This window comes from Ovis canadensis, chromosome 2, assembly GCF_042477335.2.
Source record: "Ovis canadensis isolate MfBH-ARS-UI-01 breed Bighorn chromosome 2, ARS-UI_OviCan_v2, whole genome shotgun sequence".
In the NCBI taxonomy this organism is placed as follows: Eukaryota; Metazoa; Chordata; class Mammalia; order Artiodactyla; family Bovidae; genus Ovis; species Ovis canadensis.
In genome coordinates, this window is record NC_091246.1 from 39,095,038 (window position 1) to 39,110,993 (window position 15,956).

The window sequence follows — 15,956 nt, forward strand, 5'->3', positions numbered from 1 at the left end:
ACTAAGACTGCGCTCCCAAGGCAGGACGCCCAGGGATCGATCCCTGGTCAGGGCAATAGATCCCACATGGCATAACTAAAATAAATAAATAAATATATATACACATATATATATATGTATATATATATATACATGTATAAATATCCCTCATGCCTCAACAAAGACCTGACTCATCTAAATAAATAAAAATAATGTGAAGAAAAAAAATTCTTTTAAGAAAGGAGATTAGGACACAGGCACATACAGAAGGAAGAGCATGTGAGGATACATGGAGAAGGCGGCTGTCTGCAAGCCAAGGAGAGCGTCCTCAGGAGAAACCTCGATACCTCGACCTTGGATTTCTGGTCTCCAGAACCATGAGGAATAAACATCTGCTGTGTAAGACCCCCCCCCCCAACCTGTGTGCATTGTTACAGCAGCCCCATCAAACTAATACTCCTGGTCCTCGACTACCCTGGCATGGCACACACATCCCCACCCCAGCTTTGGCTCCACTCCAGGAAAGTGTGTGTCTCGTTACTACACAGGCCTGCGACCCCACACCTCCATCATACCCCTTTACTGGCGAACTGGGCTGGGCGATGACCTGCAAGAGCTCGTCCATTCCTGGGCTGTCTCAAGGCCGATGCGCACTGGCCTTCTGAAGAATAAGGCACAGAAGGCCGTGTGGCATTGTGGGAAGAACACCAGCTCTAGAGTCAGGCAGGTCTGGTTCCAATCCCAATCACAGCACTCATTACATGAGAAAGCAGATCAAAGTCCTTACCGTTTCTCTGTAAAATTAGGGTAATCATCCCATTGTTATGCACTGAATGTTTCTGTGTCTCAAAGTCATGTGTTGGAGCCATAACCTCCAGGGTGGCTGTATTTGGAGATGGAACCACTAAGGAAGTAATTAAGGTTTGTTGTTGGCCAGTCACTAACTGGTGTCCAACTCTTTGGAACCCCAAGGACTGCAGCACACCAGGCTTCCCTGTCCTTCACAGTCTCCGGAGTTTGCTCAAACTCATGTCCATTGAGTCAGTGATGCCATACAACCATCTCACCCTCTGTCATCCCCTTCTCTTCCTGCCTTCAATCTTTCCCAGCATCAAGGTCTTTTCTAATGAATTGGCTGATCGCATCAGGTGGTCAAAGTACTGGAGCTTCAGCTTCAGTATCAGTCCTTCCAATGAATAGTCAGGACTGATTTCCTTTCGGATTGACTGGTTTGATCTCCTTGCTGTGTAAGGGACTCTCAGGAGTCTTCTCCAGCACCACAATTTGAAGGCATCAAGTCTTCAGTGCTCACTCTTTTTATGGACCAGCTCTCACATCTGAACATGACTACTGGAAAAACCATAGCTTTGTCTAGATGGACCTTTGTCAGCAAAATGATGTCTCTGCTTTTTAATATGCTGTCTAGGCTTGTCACAGATTTCCTTCCTGGAGGTAAGTGTCTTTTAATTTCATGGCTGCAGTCACCATCTGAAGTGATTTTGGAGCCCCCCAAAATAAAATCTGCTGCTGTTAATAAAGATTAAATGAGGACATAAAGGCGGGGCCCTGATCGGCCAGATTACTGTTCTTTGAAGAGACACCAGAGAACACCCTCCCTCCCTGTTCGCACACACTGAAAAAGAGCCATGTGACCGCATAGCAGGATGGCCGCCATCTAAAAACTGGGCGAGAACTCTCAGCAGAAACTGCACAAGCAGAACCTTTACCTTGGACTTCTAGCCTCTCAAACTGTGAGAAAATTAATTTGTTTTTAAGCCACCCAGTCTAAGACCCTTTATAATGGCAGCCGAGGTACCTAATACACCCAGAGAGAAGCTTTGGGGCAGTGGTCCCCAACCTTCTTGGCACCAGAGACTGGTTTCATGGGAAACAGTTTTCCCATAGACTTGGTGGGTAGAGGGACGGTTTCAAGTGATTCGAGCACACTACATTTACTGTGCACTTCGTTTCTATTATTACATCAGCTCCACCTCAGATCACGAGTCATTAGAACCCGAAGGTTGAGGACACCTGCTTTAGGGGATAAAATAAAAGAACATCTAACCAGCTCCCAGGGTTCAATAAATACTAGCAGTGATTGCTAAAAATCGGAAACCAGTGGATAGAAATTAACCGTGAGCACCTAAAATGGAGGGGGATGCTTTGGCAGGTATGATGGCCACCACAAGGAAATTCAAGCATGAGTCAGAGAACCTTTGAGTATTGTCACAGAGATAATTCAAGCATCAAAAAATGGTTAGACAGGGAATGGATAAAGACAATGTGGTACGTACATACAACGGAATACTACTCAGCCGTAAAAAAGAATGATATAATTCCATTTGCAGGAGCATGGAGGGACCTAGAGATTATCACACTTAGGTGAAGTAAGTCACACAGAGAAAGACAAATATCCTATTTCACTTATATGTGATATCTAATAAAAATGATACAAATGAACTTATTTAAAAACAGAAACTCGCTCATAGATTTCAAAATCAAATTTCTAGTTACCAAAGGGGAAATGTAGGGGAAAGTGATATATTGGAAGACTGGGATTAAACACACACACTACTATGTATAGAATAGATGATTAATAAGGACTACTGTACAGCACAGGGAATTCTACTCAATATTCTATAATAACTTATATGGGAAGAGGATCTGAAAAATGGATGTATATATAAATATGTAAATAACTGATTCACTTTGCTGGACACCTGAAACTAACACAACATTTTAAGTCAACTACACTCCAATAAAAATTTAAAAAATGATAAGACATTATTTTTTAAGTGGTTGGAGAACATGCCTTTTCAGCTCCTTTTCGGTCACAAGAGCTTTGGAAATTTTGCCCTGGGATTTTAAAGTCCTTCCAAAATGCCTTAGTATTCATTTTCTCTGGATGATGCATTAACAGACCTACAAAGTGACACGCAATGCTGTGAAACATTATCAGAAAAAGTGTTCCTGTTCTGCTACCCACTTCTGTATGTGCGCATGGTGAAGCGACGCAGCAGCAGCAGCAGCAGCAGCAGGTGTATATATGTGCACTGAAAATTCCCGCTCTCGTGCTTCTCTGACATCAGTGCAGCAGATTTTTCACAAACCACCGGCCAGATGACAGTAAAGTCATATACGCACACACAGGAGGGAAAAAAGCCAACAAAACGGTTGTCTGTGGCTTCCTCAGCTATGTGAGACACGGCAGGCCAGCCCTGGCAGATCCCTCCCTGTCTGGCTTATCAAGAAAGTGTTTTCAGCACAGGAATCAGTGCATGAGCGTCACTGTTGCTATTTAGTCACTCTGTCGTGTCCAGCTGTCTGCAACCCTATGGACTGCAGCCCGCCAGGCTCCTCTGTTCATGGGATTCTCCAGGCAAGAATACTGGAGAGGGTAGCCGTGCCCTTTTCCAGGGGATCTTCCCAACCCAGAGATCGAATCCTGGTCTCCTGAACTGGCAGTTGGGTTCTTTACTGCTGAGCCACCAGGGAAGCCTGCATGGGCATTAAGAGCTGATTTTATTAATTAGCAACTTCAGGGTCTCAGTCAAGGAACCCACACTTGGCTCCAAATATGTCCCAACATTTTCCCCTGCAGGGAGACCCCTGCCTGGCCTACATATGTCCCATCACCCCAGGCTGGTGTGTGCCTGTGGAACATAAAGACTGGTCCCTGGTGCTGGGATGTCCCTTACAGGATGTAAGAATCACCATGATTCAGAGACCTATGCCCTTCTTGGTGGTTTTCTCTCCTTGAGAAAAGCCACAGGACACGACAGTTAGCAGAGCTCCTTCTGTTTTAGTATTTGGAAGTTAACAATTCCTATGTGTGTGCTTTGTCAAAGATAGACAACTATGTGAGGCTGGCTACTGATGATGGCATGGACCCAATGTGTTAAAACCACGAGACCGAGAATCCTGAACTCGGGCATTGTGCTGGCAGCGCCCTCTGGTGGACAAAAAGAATGCTGCCTCTTGGTCTCTCTAAAACTACTAAAAAATTGTAGTGGTGGTGGTGTTTAGCCGCTAAGCAATGTCCGACTCTTTTACCACCCCATGGACTGTAACCAACCAGGCTCCTCTGTCCATGGGACTTCCTAGGCAAGAATACTGGAGTAGGTTGCTATTTCTTTTTCCATAGGGTTATCCCAACCGACGGGACCCATTTCTCCGGATTTCTTTAGCAGTGAGACCCCTGGGAAGCCCAAAAAAATTGTGTTAAACCCATTTGATAACATTAATAGAGTCAAGCATATTTTCTTGCTTTCCAAAATTAACTGAAAAGGTTGTTTAATGTTATTGATAATTTTTGTCTGGAGAATCACATGGACAGAGGAGCCTGGCTGGTCTATAGTCCATCGTGTTGCACAGACTCAGACACGAGTGAAATGACTTAGCACACACGTATAGGTATATACATTTATAAAACTCATAATCTGTGTAATGAGGGCTTCCCTCCTAGCTCAGTTGGTAGATCATCTGCCTGCAATGCAGGAGATCCCGGGTTTGATTCCTGGGTCAGGAAGATCCGCTGGTGAAGGCAATGGCAACCCACTCCAGTATCCTTCCCTGGAGAATCCCATGGACAGAGGAGCCTGACAGGCTACAGTCCATGGGGTCGTAAGAGTCAGACCCGACTTAAACTAAGCCACCAAACCAGTAATAGGAGTGCAGGATTGAAAAGCAGACAGCTTGGGTTAGACTCTCAGCAAAGCTGCTTTCTACCTGTATAGCTTAGGCAGATTATTTTAAGTCTTTATGCTTCAGTATGCTACTCTCCAAAATATCTCATACCATGTTGTAATAATTAAATAGATCAATACATTCAAAGTACTTAGAACAGTGCCTAACATTAAATAAATGCTTATTTTTAATCTTGAAACATGCTGAGAAGTCAAGATTTCTTGGGATGACCCTGATAGTCCAGTGGCTAAGACTCCATGTTCCAATGCAGGGGGCCTGGGTTCAATACCTGATCAAGAACTAGATATTGTTGCAGTGAAAAGGGAGAAAAAAAAGAATGAGTTTTTTTTTCTTTCCCTTTCCTGAGAACAAAGACAATAAAGAGAATAGTGAGCAGGCCTGAACATTCCTAGTTTTCCTAACTTTGCATGTGCATAAAAAATAAACCAATTTCAATTACAAAAATTTATCCCAAAAGTTTCAATAAAATTCTTACAAATTGATATCAGCCCTCTGGTAAAAATAATAATAATATGCCTGAATTAATTGGATCATAGATCAAAAAGGAAAAATCACATAATCACACCAATAGAATTTCTTACAGTCTGGCAACCATTCTTTACAAAAAAAGAGAATGCTTTCTAAAATAGGATTTTAAAAAATACGTTCCTAACGTGATAAAGAATATCCGTGTGAACAGAATATCTGTGTGAACAGCCATATTTGGTATGTTTAAAATGTGTTCTAAATAATTTTAGCTCTGAGGGATTGTATGAGTAAATAAGTGTAGAAATGATACAGTGTCAAATAAGCCTGCGCAATGACTAACCAAATAAAACAGGCTTTTATGTGTTTATGTGTATTCTAACTGTCCATATGTTCCATAGCCCTTTGACCCCGTAGGACACTGTTGACAGAGCATCTCTCCAGACTAGCATTTTATAGGAAGTCACTTTGGAAAATGTAGTAATGGTCTTCCCACATAATACAGAAAACAAAATAATAGTGTTACTGACTCCACTCTAATGTTGTCCTAAAATTTAGGTCAAAGTGTTCTCAGCCAACATGGGAGCAACCCAGGGATCGAATCTTTGTCTCCTGAGTCTCCTGCATTGGCAGACAAATTCTTCACCACTGAACCACCTGGGAAGCTGGCAGTGAACTGCTTTAGTGACCAAAAAAATCTACCACACCCGCTTTGCTTTAATACGTAAAACTCTGCTAACTTGGAGTCATCCATTGATCTTTTCATGGGCAGAGTGCAGCCCATGCACTGGGGAGCTGGCCGAGTGCTTGTTCAGGAAGGGATTATTCACTGATTCAGTGCTGTATTCCATTCTCTGTGTGAGCTGTTTCAAGGGTTGGGGAACTCGCATTTGCAGAGCTCATGCGCTGCTGCCATCTATTGGAAAATCTGTGCAACCGGCTAGAGCTAAGTTTTAAATAGGCTTCCTTCCAAATTCCTCACCCAATATTTCGTCAGCCGAGATTATCGTCTTGTCACAGGCCTGCCATCCAGGAGGGAAAGAGAACAGCAAGAGCCGAAGGGCACTTATTAAAGTGGAGGTAAGCATTTAAAGGCAATCGAGTGAAGGACCATTTTAAGTAAAAACGTGAAAGAGAATGCCCACTCAAACGGGCCGAAGCAGAGTGGCCGAGCAGGGTGTGGAGAAGATGGAGAAGTGGGAATGAAGAAGAAGAGCAGTAACGATTCCGAAGAAGTACAGGAAGATTTTACATACCTGTGAGTTCCATCCTGAGAGCTCATTCATTAGTGCAACTTGTTTGCCAGTCCAACAAGGTTAGCCTAGGTACCCACCTAACGCAATTGGCTGTATAGTACTGTAACGGTATAGGTTTACAATACTTTTTACACACACACACAAAAAAAACATAAAAATAAAGAGAACATTTTTAATCTTACAGTACAGTTCCTTGAAAAGTACGGTAGTCCAGTACAACGGCTGGCATACAGGGGGCTGGCATGGAGTGAACAGGCAAGAAGAGTTACTGACTGGAGGAGGGAGAGGAGATGGGAGGTGCGAGAGCTGAAGGGTCATCACCAATAGGAAACAGAGGGCAAGCTGCGAGCCTGATGTTGATGGAACGCACGTTTGCATCTTTGAAAGTCAGCAACATGAGGGTTCGTGTGTAGGGGTTTACTGTAACCCTTTATGAACATCACAGCTGTCTAGACACCCATACAATTCAGTTAAATGTACACCTAACCTACACAATTGTTTGTCTCTATTCCACCATCAAGAAAAGTTAAAACTAAGAAAAACAGATGCAACAAAACAGTTATCTAGGAGAGTGATAATGGTAGCTGAGATACAAGCAAAGGAGCAGAAAAAGGGATCAGGTTTTCTTTTAAGGCAAAGATGTAGGGGAGAATGTTTAGTGAAGACGGGAGTTTATGGAATCATGTAAGTTTGTTGATCATGAAGTATATGTATATAGAGAGAGTTTGGAAGTGGGAGGCTTGGTCAAGGATAGAAGTTCAGAAGGACAACATGTAGGAAGATGAGGTGCAGTGAACTAGCTTTCCATAGTCCTGTGAAAAACTAACAGAAACCTCAGTTATACACAGTTGGGCCGCCAGAAGGGGGAGCTCTCATGCCCTGAGATAATCGCAGAGCCAACTAGAAGAAAAAAGACTTCTTTCCTGGCAAAGGCTCAGCCAATGAAAGCCATGGACTCTGTTTACTAGAGTCTCACAATTTCCTTTTCCTCGATCAAGCCGGAACTGGCACATAGCTTGCCCTGGTTGCAGACCCAGTGATGACCTAGAGTGCTGAGATGGGGAGGCGAAGGGTGAAGAGAGGCTCACGAGGGAGGGGATATATGTATACACATGGCTGATTCACTTTGTTGTACGGCAGAAACTAACACAACATTGTAAAGCAACTATACTTCAATAAGAGTATCGCTAATGTTTGATCTGCCTGCAACGCAGGAGACCTGGGTCCCATCCCTCAGTCAGGAAGATCCCCTGGAGAGGAAATGGCAACCCACTCCTGTATTCTTGCCTAGAGAATCCCATGGACAGAGGAGCCTGGTGAGCTACAGTTAACGGGGTCACAAAGAGTCGGACATTCAGGTCATTAGGAAAGTTATAACCCTCTGGCCTCTGACACCTCCCGTGATACCAGAGGAGCATAATTAACATTGTGCTGGGACAGTGGATTTCCACCAAAACAAGAAGGAAGTTAGTTGCAAACCCTGAATGGCAATTCTTAGTTGATCCCGAATAAATCTGTTTGCTTAGAGAAATATCGGGCAGTCTGTTTCAGGGCAACAGCCCCGTGTTGCACAGTAGCACATAGGTTTCCCAGGACTCAAGCCGGGAGGGAGCCAAGCAGTTAGGAATGGGTCATGAATTTGCATTTCTCTTGATCTGTCACATGGTGTGGATTGCCAGGGAAGAACTAAGCAATAGGCAGGAAGTCCTGCACCTTGATGGGGCTGTGTCTGCTCTTCGGAGTTGTTGCTCTGGATCAAGACAGTAGTGCAGGGGGCTGCTGGCCGGCAAGGCTGCTGTAGCTGGGGATCCAGAGCTGGGATTGGTTCATCCAGAACAGCTGGAGGACATGCACTCAAGGATGTCGAGGGAGGGACTTCCCTGGTGGTCCAGTAGCTAAGACTCCGCGCTCCCAATGCAGGGAGCTTGGGTTCGATCCCTGGTGAAGGAACTAGATCCCACAGGCTGCAACTAAGACACAGATAAATATTTTTTTAATAAAACACCAAGGGAACTAGTGGGAGAGTTAAAACACCCACCATGGAGCATGAGTAGGGTGCTAGGGGGAGGCTAACAGCTGGACAACCAAGCCATGAGGCTGAAGGGGTACGGCATCAAAAAGAGAGTAGGGACACCCTTGGTGGTTCAGTGGTTAACAATCCACTTGCCAATGCAGGGGACATGAGTTTAATCCCTGGTCTGGGAAGATTCCACATGTCACAGGGCAACTAAGCCTGTGTGCTGCGATAGGAGAAAGCCCGCGTGCAGCAACGAAGACTCAGCACAACCAATAAATAAATAAATAAACTTTAAAAAGAGAGCATGGAATGTAAAGCTGGGAGCCCGTCTCCCTACATTTAAGTGGGACCGCCCCCTCCCCAGGGCATCCCAGCAGGTGGCCAGCCCATCTCCTCCCTGTTCTCTTGAGAGACAAAGTGGCCTTTGACTACATTCCATGCTTTCTCACTTCACACCTAAATGGACAGGAAAAGATAAAGGGTGTGTATCTACAGCTGATGGAGCGCTGCGTCACAGTGAACTGACCTCATTCACCAGGCTTCCCTGGTGGCTCAGACGGTAAAGCATCTGCCTGCAATGCGGGAGACCTGGGTTCAATCCCTGGGTTGAGAAGATCCCCTGGAGAAGGAAACGGCAATCCACTCCAGCACTCTTGCCTGGAAAGTCCCATGGACGGAGGAGCCTGATAGGCTACAGTCCATGGGGTCGCAAAGAGTCAGACACGACTGAGCGACTTTACTCTCACTTTCCACTGGGTCCCCAGAGGCCTCCTGAATCACTGAGGGATGGAAACCTCTGGAGTGACAGGAACAACCAGTAGACATGTAAGCTCAGTCAGTCAATCCTAAAGGAAATCAATCCTGAACGTTCATTGAAAAGACTGATGCTGAGGCTGAAGCTCCAATACTTTGGCCTCCTGATGTGAAGAGCCAACTCATTGGAAAAGACGCTGATGCTGGGAAAGATTGAAGGCAAGAGAAGGAGGTGACAGAGGATGAGATGGTTGGATCGCATCACCGAATTGATGGACATGAGTCTGAGCAAACTCTGGGAGATAATGAAGGACAGGGAAGCCTGGCATGTTGCAGTCCGAGGGGGCACAAAGTCAGACACGATTGAGGGACTGGAAAACAATGTAAGGTCAGGGTGAAGTCCACCGCTCATCCGATCTCCCCTGAGGAGGGATGGACCCTAGAGACCTGTGAACAGCCAGACAGGCAATTCTCCCATCTTGCCCCCCTACCCTTGGGTGCCAACCGAGGTCCCTGGTGTCCCCAGGTCTTGAGATGAAACTTAACATCATCACTGAAGGAGGTCAGGCCATTTCCCTCTTGTTTGTTTGTTCAATACTGGATTTGTAAGTTTGGGGGATCTGTCTTCTTATAGGATATGGGTACTACAGAAACTTATCAGACAATATAACCTTCAACTCATATCAACTCAACACAAAAATATTTCCCAAAAGACATGCATTCCATATGCTTTTTCTAGATGCTCCAACAGCTGTCTTTGGATTAAATCACACCACCAGTTATGAACCTGGTCCCATTGTTCAGCCATGTGGCACCCACGGGATGCCCCTCTTTTGAGGACCCACTCTCTGGCCACCCCCTTTCAATTCCCTGGGTGGAACTTGGACACATGGGCAAGCAGGCCTGAGCACTTTACATGGGGTGGAGCCAAGGGGGGGTTAGAGGAAGGGTGGGCTGCGGGCCTGTAGTCTCATACATGTCAGGTGAACACGTCTACCCTTCTCTTCAGGACCGGTTCAGTTCCCCTGGATCTTGGTGCTCTGCCATCAGCCAGCATTGATGTCAGGATGACAGCCAGCCCAGAGGCAACGCCATGGTCCTTGGACCCAGGACTTGCCCTTGGGGCTGAGCACCAGGAATCTGTATTCCTTTGGAAGGACTTATTTCTCTTTGGGTCACTGTGTTATATGGTCTTCTGCCCATGTTTCCTTTTTTTTCTATTTGTTGCTAGAACATTCAGCATTCCCTCACAAATTTACAACCTCATGACATTGTGCTGTACCAACCAAACTCAGACCTTATCTGATTTTTTCTGCTCTTAATTTCCCTTTACTCAAACACCCTGTTTATACAAGCTTGGCAGAGTGTGTGTATTTTTGTAAATCATCTCCTATCCTGTTTGGACAGGGCTGGATAGAAGAGGAAGAGTTCATCAACCATACAATGGGCACAGAGGAGCCCCACTCACATACCCGCTTCATTCAGTGTTTTGCAAACCAATGAATCAGTAATACCGGTGCTAGTTAATAAGGTAACTGTGAGGACTAAGCATCGGTAGGTGGGAGTGGGCATGGCTCACCATGCCCTCCAGATGTGCATTCTTGGCACCTGCCTGCCAGGGATAAAGGAACGCCTGCTTCATATCCCTGGCTTGTGGGATCTTAGTTCCCCGACCAGGGACTGAATCCAGGCCCTCCCCAGTGAGCACTGAGTCTTAATCACTGGACTACGAGCTCCTTGACTGAGCTTTTGATGCAGGCCCACATATATCAGTCTCTCATCTTCTATACCTTTCTGAGGCTTAAGGATTTTCAAGGGTGAACAAGCTCTAGGGATGCGGAGAGCCCAAGGGGGTCACCACACTAACCCACGTGGTCCCACCAATTTCCACTTCCCAACTTGTGTTTGGAGCTCGATCCGGGAGGCTCCCTTGGCCTGTCTTAGGGTGGAGTCCACGAATTTCTGAGACTCAGGGCTCTGTTCACAATTAAACCTCAGTGGCCTGGACAAGATTACCAGAAACACGCAGTGAAAACTTCTGAATTAGCACAGTCATCAAAACAAGGCTGAAGACATCCAGAAAGTTCAGGAGAGGGAAGTTTTGAAGGAGGCCTGAGTCAAGCAGCCTGCCTCCTTGAACATCTCAACACAAGACACACCCTGAAACAACCACATTTTGCTTTATTAGGCGTTCCATGGTAATATAACACAGAGTTCTTAAGGAATAATAAACACGAGACTTGTTCTGTTGGTTTTTTTTACCGTAATTATTTTGCCATTGAGACAGTGGTTACAAAAAAAAGGTACTCTTCTGGTGGGCTACACATGTAATGAGCTTTAGCACTGATAGTTCCTCCACTCGTGGGTCACAATCACAATTCCAAGGATTAAAAACCATCTATGATTAAATCCTACATGGTTGAGAGCATCAAGTCACTGCAGTTACTCAGTTCTGAGACACTGTCGATTTATTTTAGCATTTACACATGACATTCATTTAACAGACACACAAAGCAAGCCAACAGGAAAACATGCTTACACAGCCTGCAGAAATCTTCAGGTTTTAAGTTGTCTCAAGGAAACAATCGAAAGAACCAAGATGAGCATCATGGAAAAACAGGAAGACTCAAGTGAAGAGAAGAGAGCTGCAAGTGTTTCTTAGAATTGAAACAAAAATCTTTCTTTTTCTTTTTTCTGACTGGTTCAATTTCCCTCGCAGTGCAGGTGAGAAAAAAATAAAAAAACAAATATATTAAGTTAACCAATGATTCTTTAAAAGTGCAATTTCCTTTTAAAATAACAAATAAACAACAACACCAACAAAAAGAAATAAACCCCAACCATAACCCCAAAGGCAAAACGTGTGTGGAGAGATAAGTGTCGTGATGGGATGAGCTATTTTTTGATGTTACGCTTTATGAAAGCAGATTTGGTTTTATAAAAGCCTGCAAACGTAACATGGCGTAGGAGGACCTGTAAACACGTTTGGAAGAAGATGCAACACAGCTCAACAAAGACAGGAACAGCCACAAGGCAGCTAGTGGAAAGAGTGTCTGAGACCAGGAGAGGGTAGGGTGTGGACACAAGGTCGCCTGTGGTCTTTAAGAGGCCACACATCAAATTTACAAGTTTTTTTTCCCCACCACAACTCTGACTCACAAAACAGATTTCTCCTCTTGCAAATTAAAATTGTCTTTTTTTTTTTAAACTCTTCATTGAATTTGCCACAACATTGCCTCTGTTTATGTTTTGCTTCTATGGCCCCGAGGCATGTGGGATTCCAGCTCCCTGACCAGGGATCGAACCCACACCACCCACGTTGAAAGGCAAAGTCCCAAAAACTGGACCACCAAGTAAGTTTCCTAAAATGGTCTTTAAGCCAAACTTCCCATGGACTTTCTGAGTTTAGGAGACCTCCGTATATTGCATGGTGTCTTTCTAAATAACCGGACAAGAAAAAAATTTTTTTTTCTCCAAAGTGAGAAGCCCAGTGTACTCTGGTGCCCCCAAAGATATTTAGATGGGAAACAGCAGCCCTCAGAGCCAGCCTCCATCAGCTCAGCACCTCTTAGCTGGTGGCTGGCTGGAGATTGGGTGGCTCACAAGTTACAAGATCTGTCAGGAGGTTCGACTGACAGATCTGATTGTATCTTTAGCCCAGTTAGCACTGCACAGGGGAAAATCTCTCAGGTCTTAGAGTCTCAGACTTCTCCAACATCTCGGCACCGTTTGAGGTCTATTCTGGGCCCATGTGTGACACCGTACGTAACTCAGCCCTTCCCTGCATATGGGGAGCATCCCAAACTCAAAGGCACATCCTGGGGATGTGAGTGGGTAGCACGAGTTTTATACAGACTAGGACAGCATCTTACAATGGTTGCGATGACGAAGCTCACATCTTTCCAGGCAGGTTCTGAGGACCACAGTACAATGGCAGACCTGGTCACTGGCAAAGATCATGGGAGGAAAACAAAAACAAAACCAGCATGGCAGAGACAGCACTGGAGGAAACACGAAGAAAGAGCAGACATGTGAACCTATCCATGAATGACAAGGCGAGAGGGAGAGAGTGCGAGCAAAAGAGAGGTAAAGAGAGGAGAAGGGAGTCCTCAAAAGACTTCATCTGCAGCAAAAATCTAGGCCAGAAAGAAAACCTTTCCTTTATTAACACTTGACCCAGAAGACGATGGAATGGTGGTGTGGATGCTGTGCAGCCTCTTAGGAGGGAGATGGTGAGTCTGCCCACCACCCTGAATCAGCTTGATGGTTACACAATTGCATCATTAGGACGTCCAGTTCAAACCCCTTGTAGTAATAATGAATTAGGCTTTCCAATTTTGTATTAAAAAAAAAAAATCTCCCCCCTCCCCTACCCACCCCACCCTAAGCCCCAGAAAGAAAACTCTGCTAAAACTTTTAAAAAGAAAAACGGCAGCTCTGGGCAATTCACTTTATCTTCCCCTCCCCCGATGACCAGGAAGACGATAACAAATACAACACGGGTTGGAGATGAGAAACACCCTCACTGTGATTTGCTTTGTTTCGCATGTCTGAGTGTTGGATGCGGTTCTGTGTACGGGCTTGGTGGACTCAGGGTGTGATATTCCTAGATGTGTAGGGAGGTGGGTGAGCAAAATAGGTGACTCCGGGTGAGGGACGGAGAGTGGGGGCTCGAGAGGGAGCCCCAGGAACTGGCTGCCCCACAGTAACTATCACAGGCTCCTAAAAAAAAAAAAAAAAAAAAGGAAGGAAAGAAGGAAGGAAGAAAGTCTCAGAAAGTCCTCAGGTGTCCCATCCCCCGCTGACGGCAGCCCTGAACTCTAGCCCAGGCTGGTGATGTTAGCACGGCCACCAGGGGGCGCCACGATGCGCTGGGTGGTGCGGCGAGGGATGTTGTCATCAATCTGGGCACCTGGAGAGGAGACAGAGAGTCAGAGACAGTTACCCAGGTCCCTGCTTTAAACCAAAATAACATAGCTTTTTTAAAAAAATTAATTTTTGTTGAAATAGAGTTGATTTACAATGCTGTGTTAGTTTCAAGTGTACAGCACGGTGATTCAGTTAACGTATATACATATATCCATTCCTTTTAAGACTCTTTTCCTATATAAGTCACTACAGAGTATTGAGTAGTGTTCCCTGCACTATACAGTAGGTCCTTATTAGTTATCTAATTTATATACAGTAGTGTGTATATGTTAATCCCAATTTTCCAACTTATCCCTCCCCACCTTTCCCCCTTGGTTTCCACATCTGTGACTCTATTTTCTATTTTGCAATGAAACAACACAGCTTAGGAGAAAACCTGTCAGGCCCATTCATTGTCCTTCTAAAACCTCACTTAAAGGATAAGCCACAAAAAAAGGATGGGCCTCAAGTGGCCTAAGAATCACAGATGGTATAAAGTCGTCCTTGTAAAAGCTAGTTGGATCCATTACCTGAAAAGTAAAACTATATATAAACTAACACCACATTTCAGGCTTTTGAGCAACTCAGACTACATCCTGTCCCTGTTCTCAGTAGGTCAATTAAGTGTGGCTTTTCCAAAGATACACTCTGTCCCTCTAACACTATTCATCTTCTGTGTAATCAAAGATAGGACTCATCACTTAATATAGAATATAGTTAATATATAGTTAACATATAGTTCGCTGTGCTATGCAGTAGGACCTTGTTGCTTATCCATCCTATGTGTAACGCTTTGCATCCGCTAATCCCAAACTCCCAGTCCTTCCCTCCCGCTTGGCAACTGCAAGTCTGTCCTCTACATCTGTGAGTCTGTTTAAGTTTCATACATATAGCACAGGGAATATATTCAATATCCTATGATAAATCATAATGGAAAAAAATATGTAAAAGAATGTGTATATGTATAACTGAGTCACCTTACTGTACAGCAGAAATTAAACGTAAAGTTGTAAATTGACTACACCTTAATATATATTTTTAGAAAAAGATAGGAGTCATGATGGTCTTTATGTTTTGGGAGGTTTTTTTGTTTTTGTAATAATTAAATTCATTTTCCATTGAAGGATAATTGCTCTACAATATTGTGCTGGTTTCTGCCAAACATCAACATGAATCAGCCATGGGTACACCCATGTCCCCTTCCTCGAGCCTCCCTCCCACCTCCTTCCCCATCCCACCTGGTCTTTATGTTTGAATGGCCTGGTGAAAGACAGCACAGATAGTATCATGTAACATGAGTAACATGGATTACTTTATGGAAAAACTAATGCTCATTATTTTTAAATTCTTTGCAAATGGGTAATCTCTATATGGCACCTTTCTAAAACCCAGTATATCTGACCAAAAAAAAAAGTGTTTCTGATTCACTGTTTCCTTAACCCATCATAGAGATCCGGGTACACATCTGTGACTCAGGGAGCTGGAAAAATAGAATATTTCTAATCACTGGCCAAATGAAGGATTGGAAAGAAGTTCAAGTAGGGAAGCTCTAAATCTGGACTCTTTTCCTCTCACCTCTCCTGATGTCACATATTTTATCCAGACTAATAGCTAACAATTATCAAAGGACTTGAGTCTAAGCATTTTATATGTATATTAAATCACCTAATCTTCACAACAACCTTAAGAGATAATTACTACCATTATACCCATTCTACACATGAGAAGACCAAAGCACAGCTTGCATCTGGGCTGCGAAGTTAAGCTGTTTAAACTCTAGACTCCACAAGCTGAACCACTCCAGTTTACTGCATTTGTGAGGGAGAGGAGAGTCCTAAAACACCACAATATCCTTTTCCACGATGGACATA

General features: G+C 44.4%; 1 protein-coding gene across 2 annotated transcripts in view; it reads right to left on the reverse strand.

The window, feature by feature from the left end:
• Positions 1-11,338: 11,338 nt before the first annotated feature.
• Positions 11,339-15,956, reverse strand: part of DPYSL2 (dihydropyrimidinase like 2) — a 78,741-nt gene continuing 74,123 nt past the window's right edge. For both annotated transcript variants that reach the window (XM_069575942.1, XM_069575943.1), the window contains exon 14: positions 11,339-14,089. In XM_069575942.1, coding sequence (XP_069432043.1) covers positions 13,998-14,089 — 92 coding nt within the window. In that variant the 3' untranslated portion in view covers positions 11,339-13,997. The remainder of the gene's footprint in view (positions 14,090-15,956) is intronic.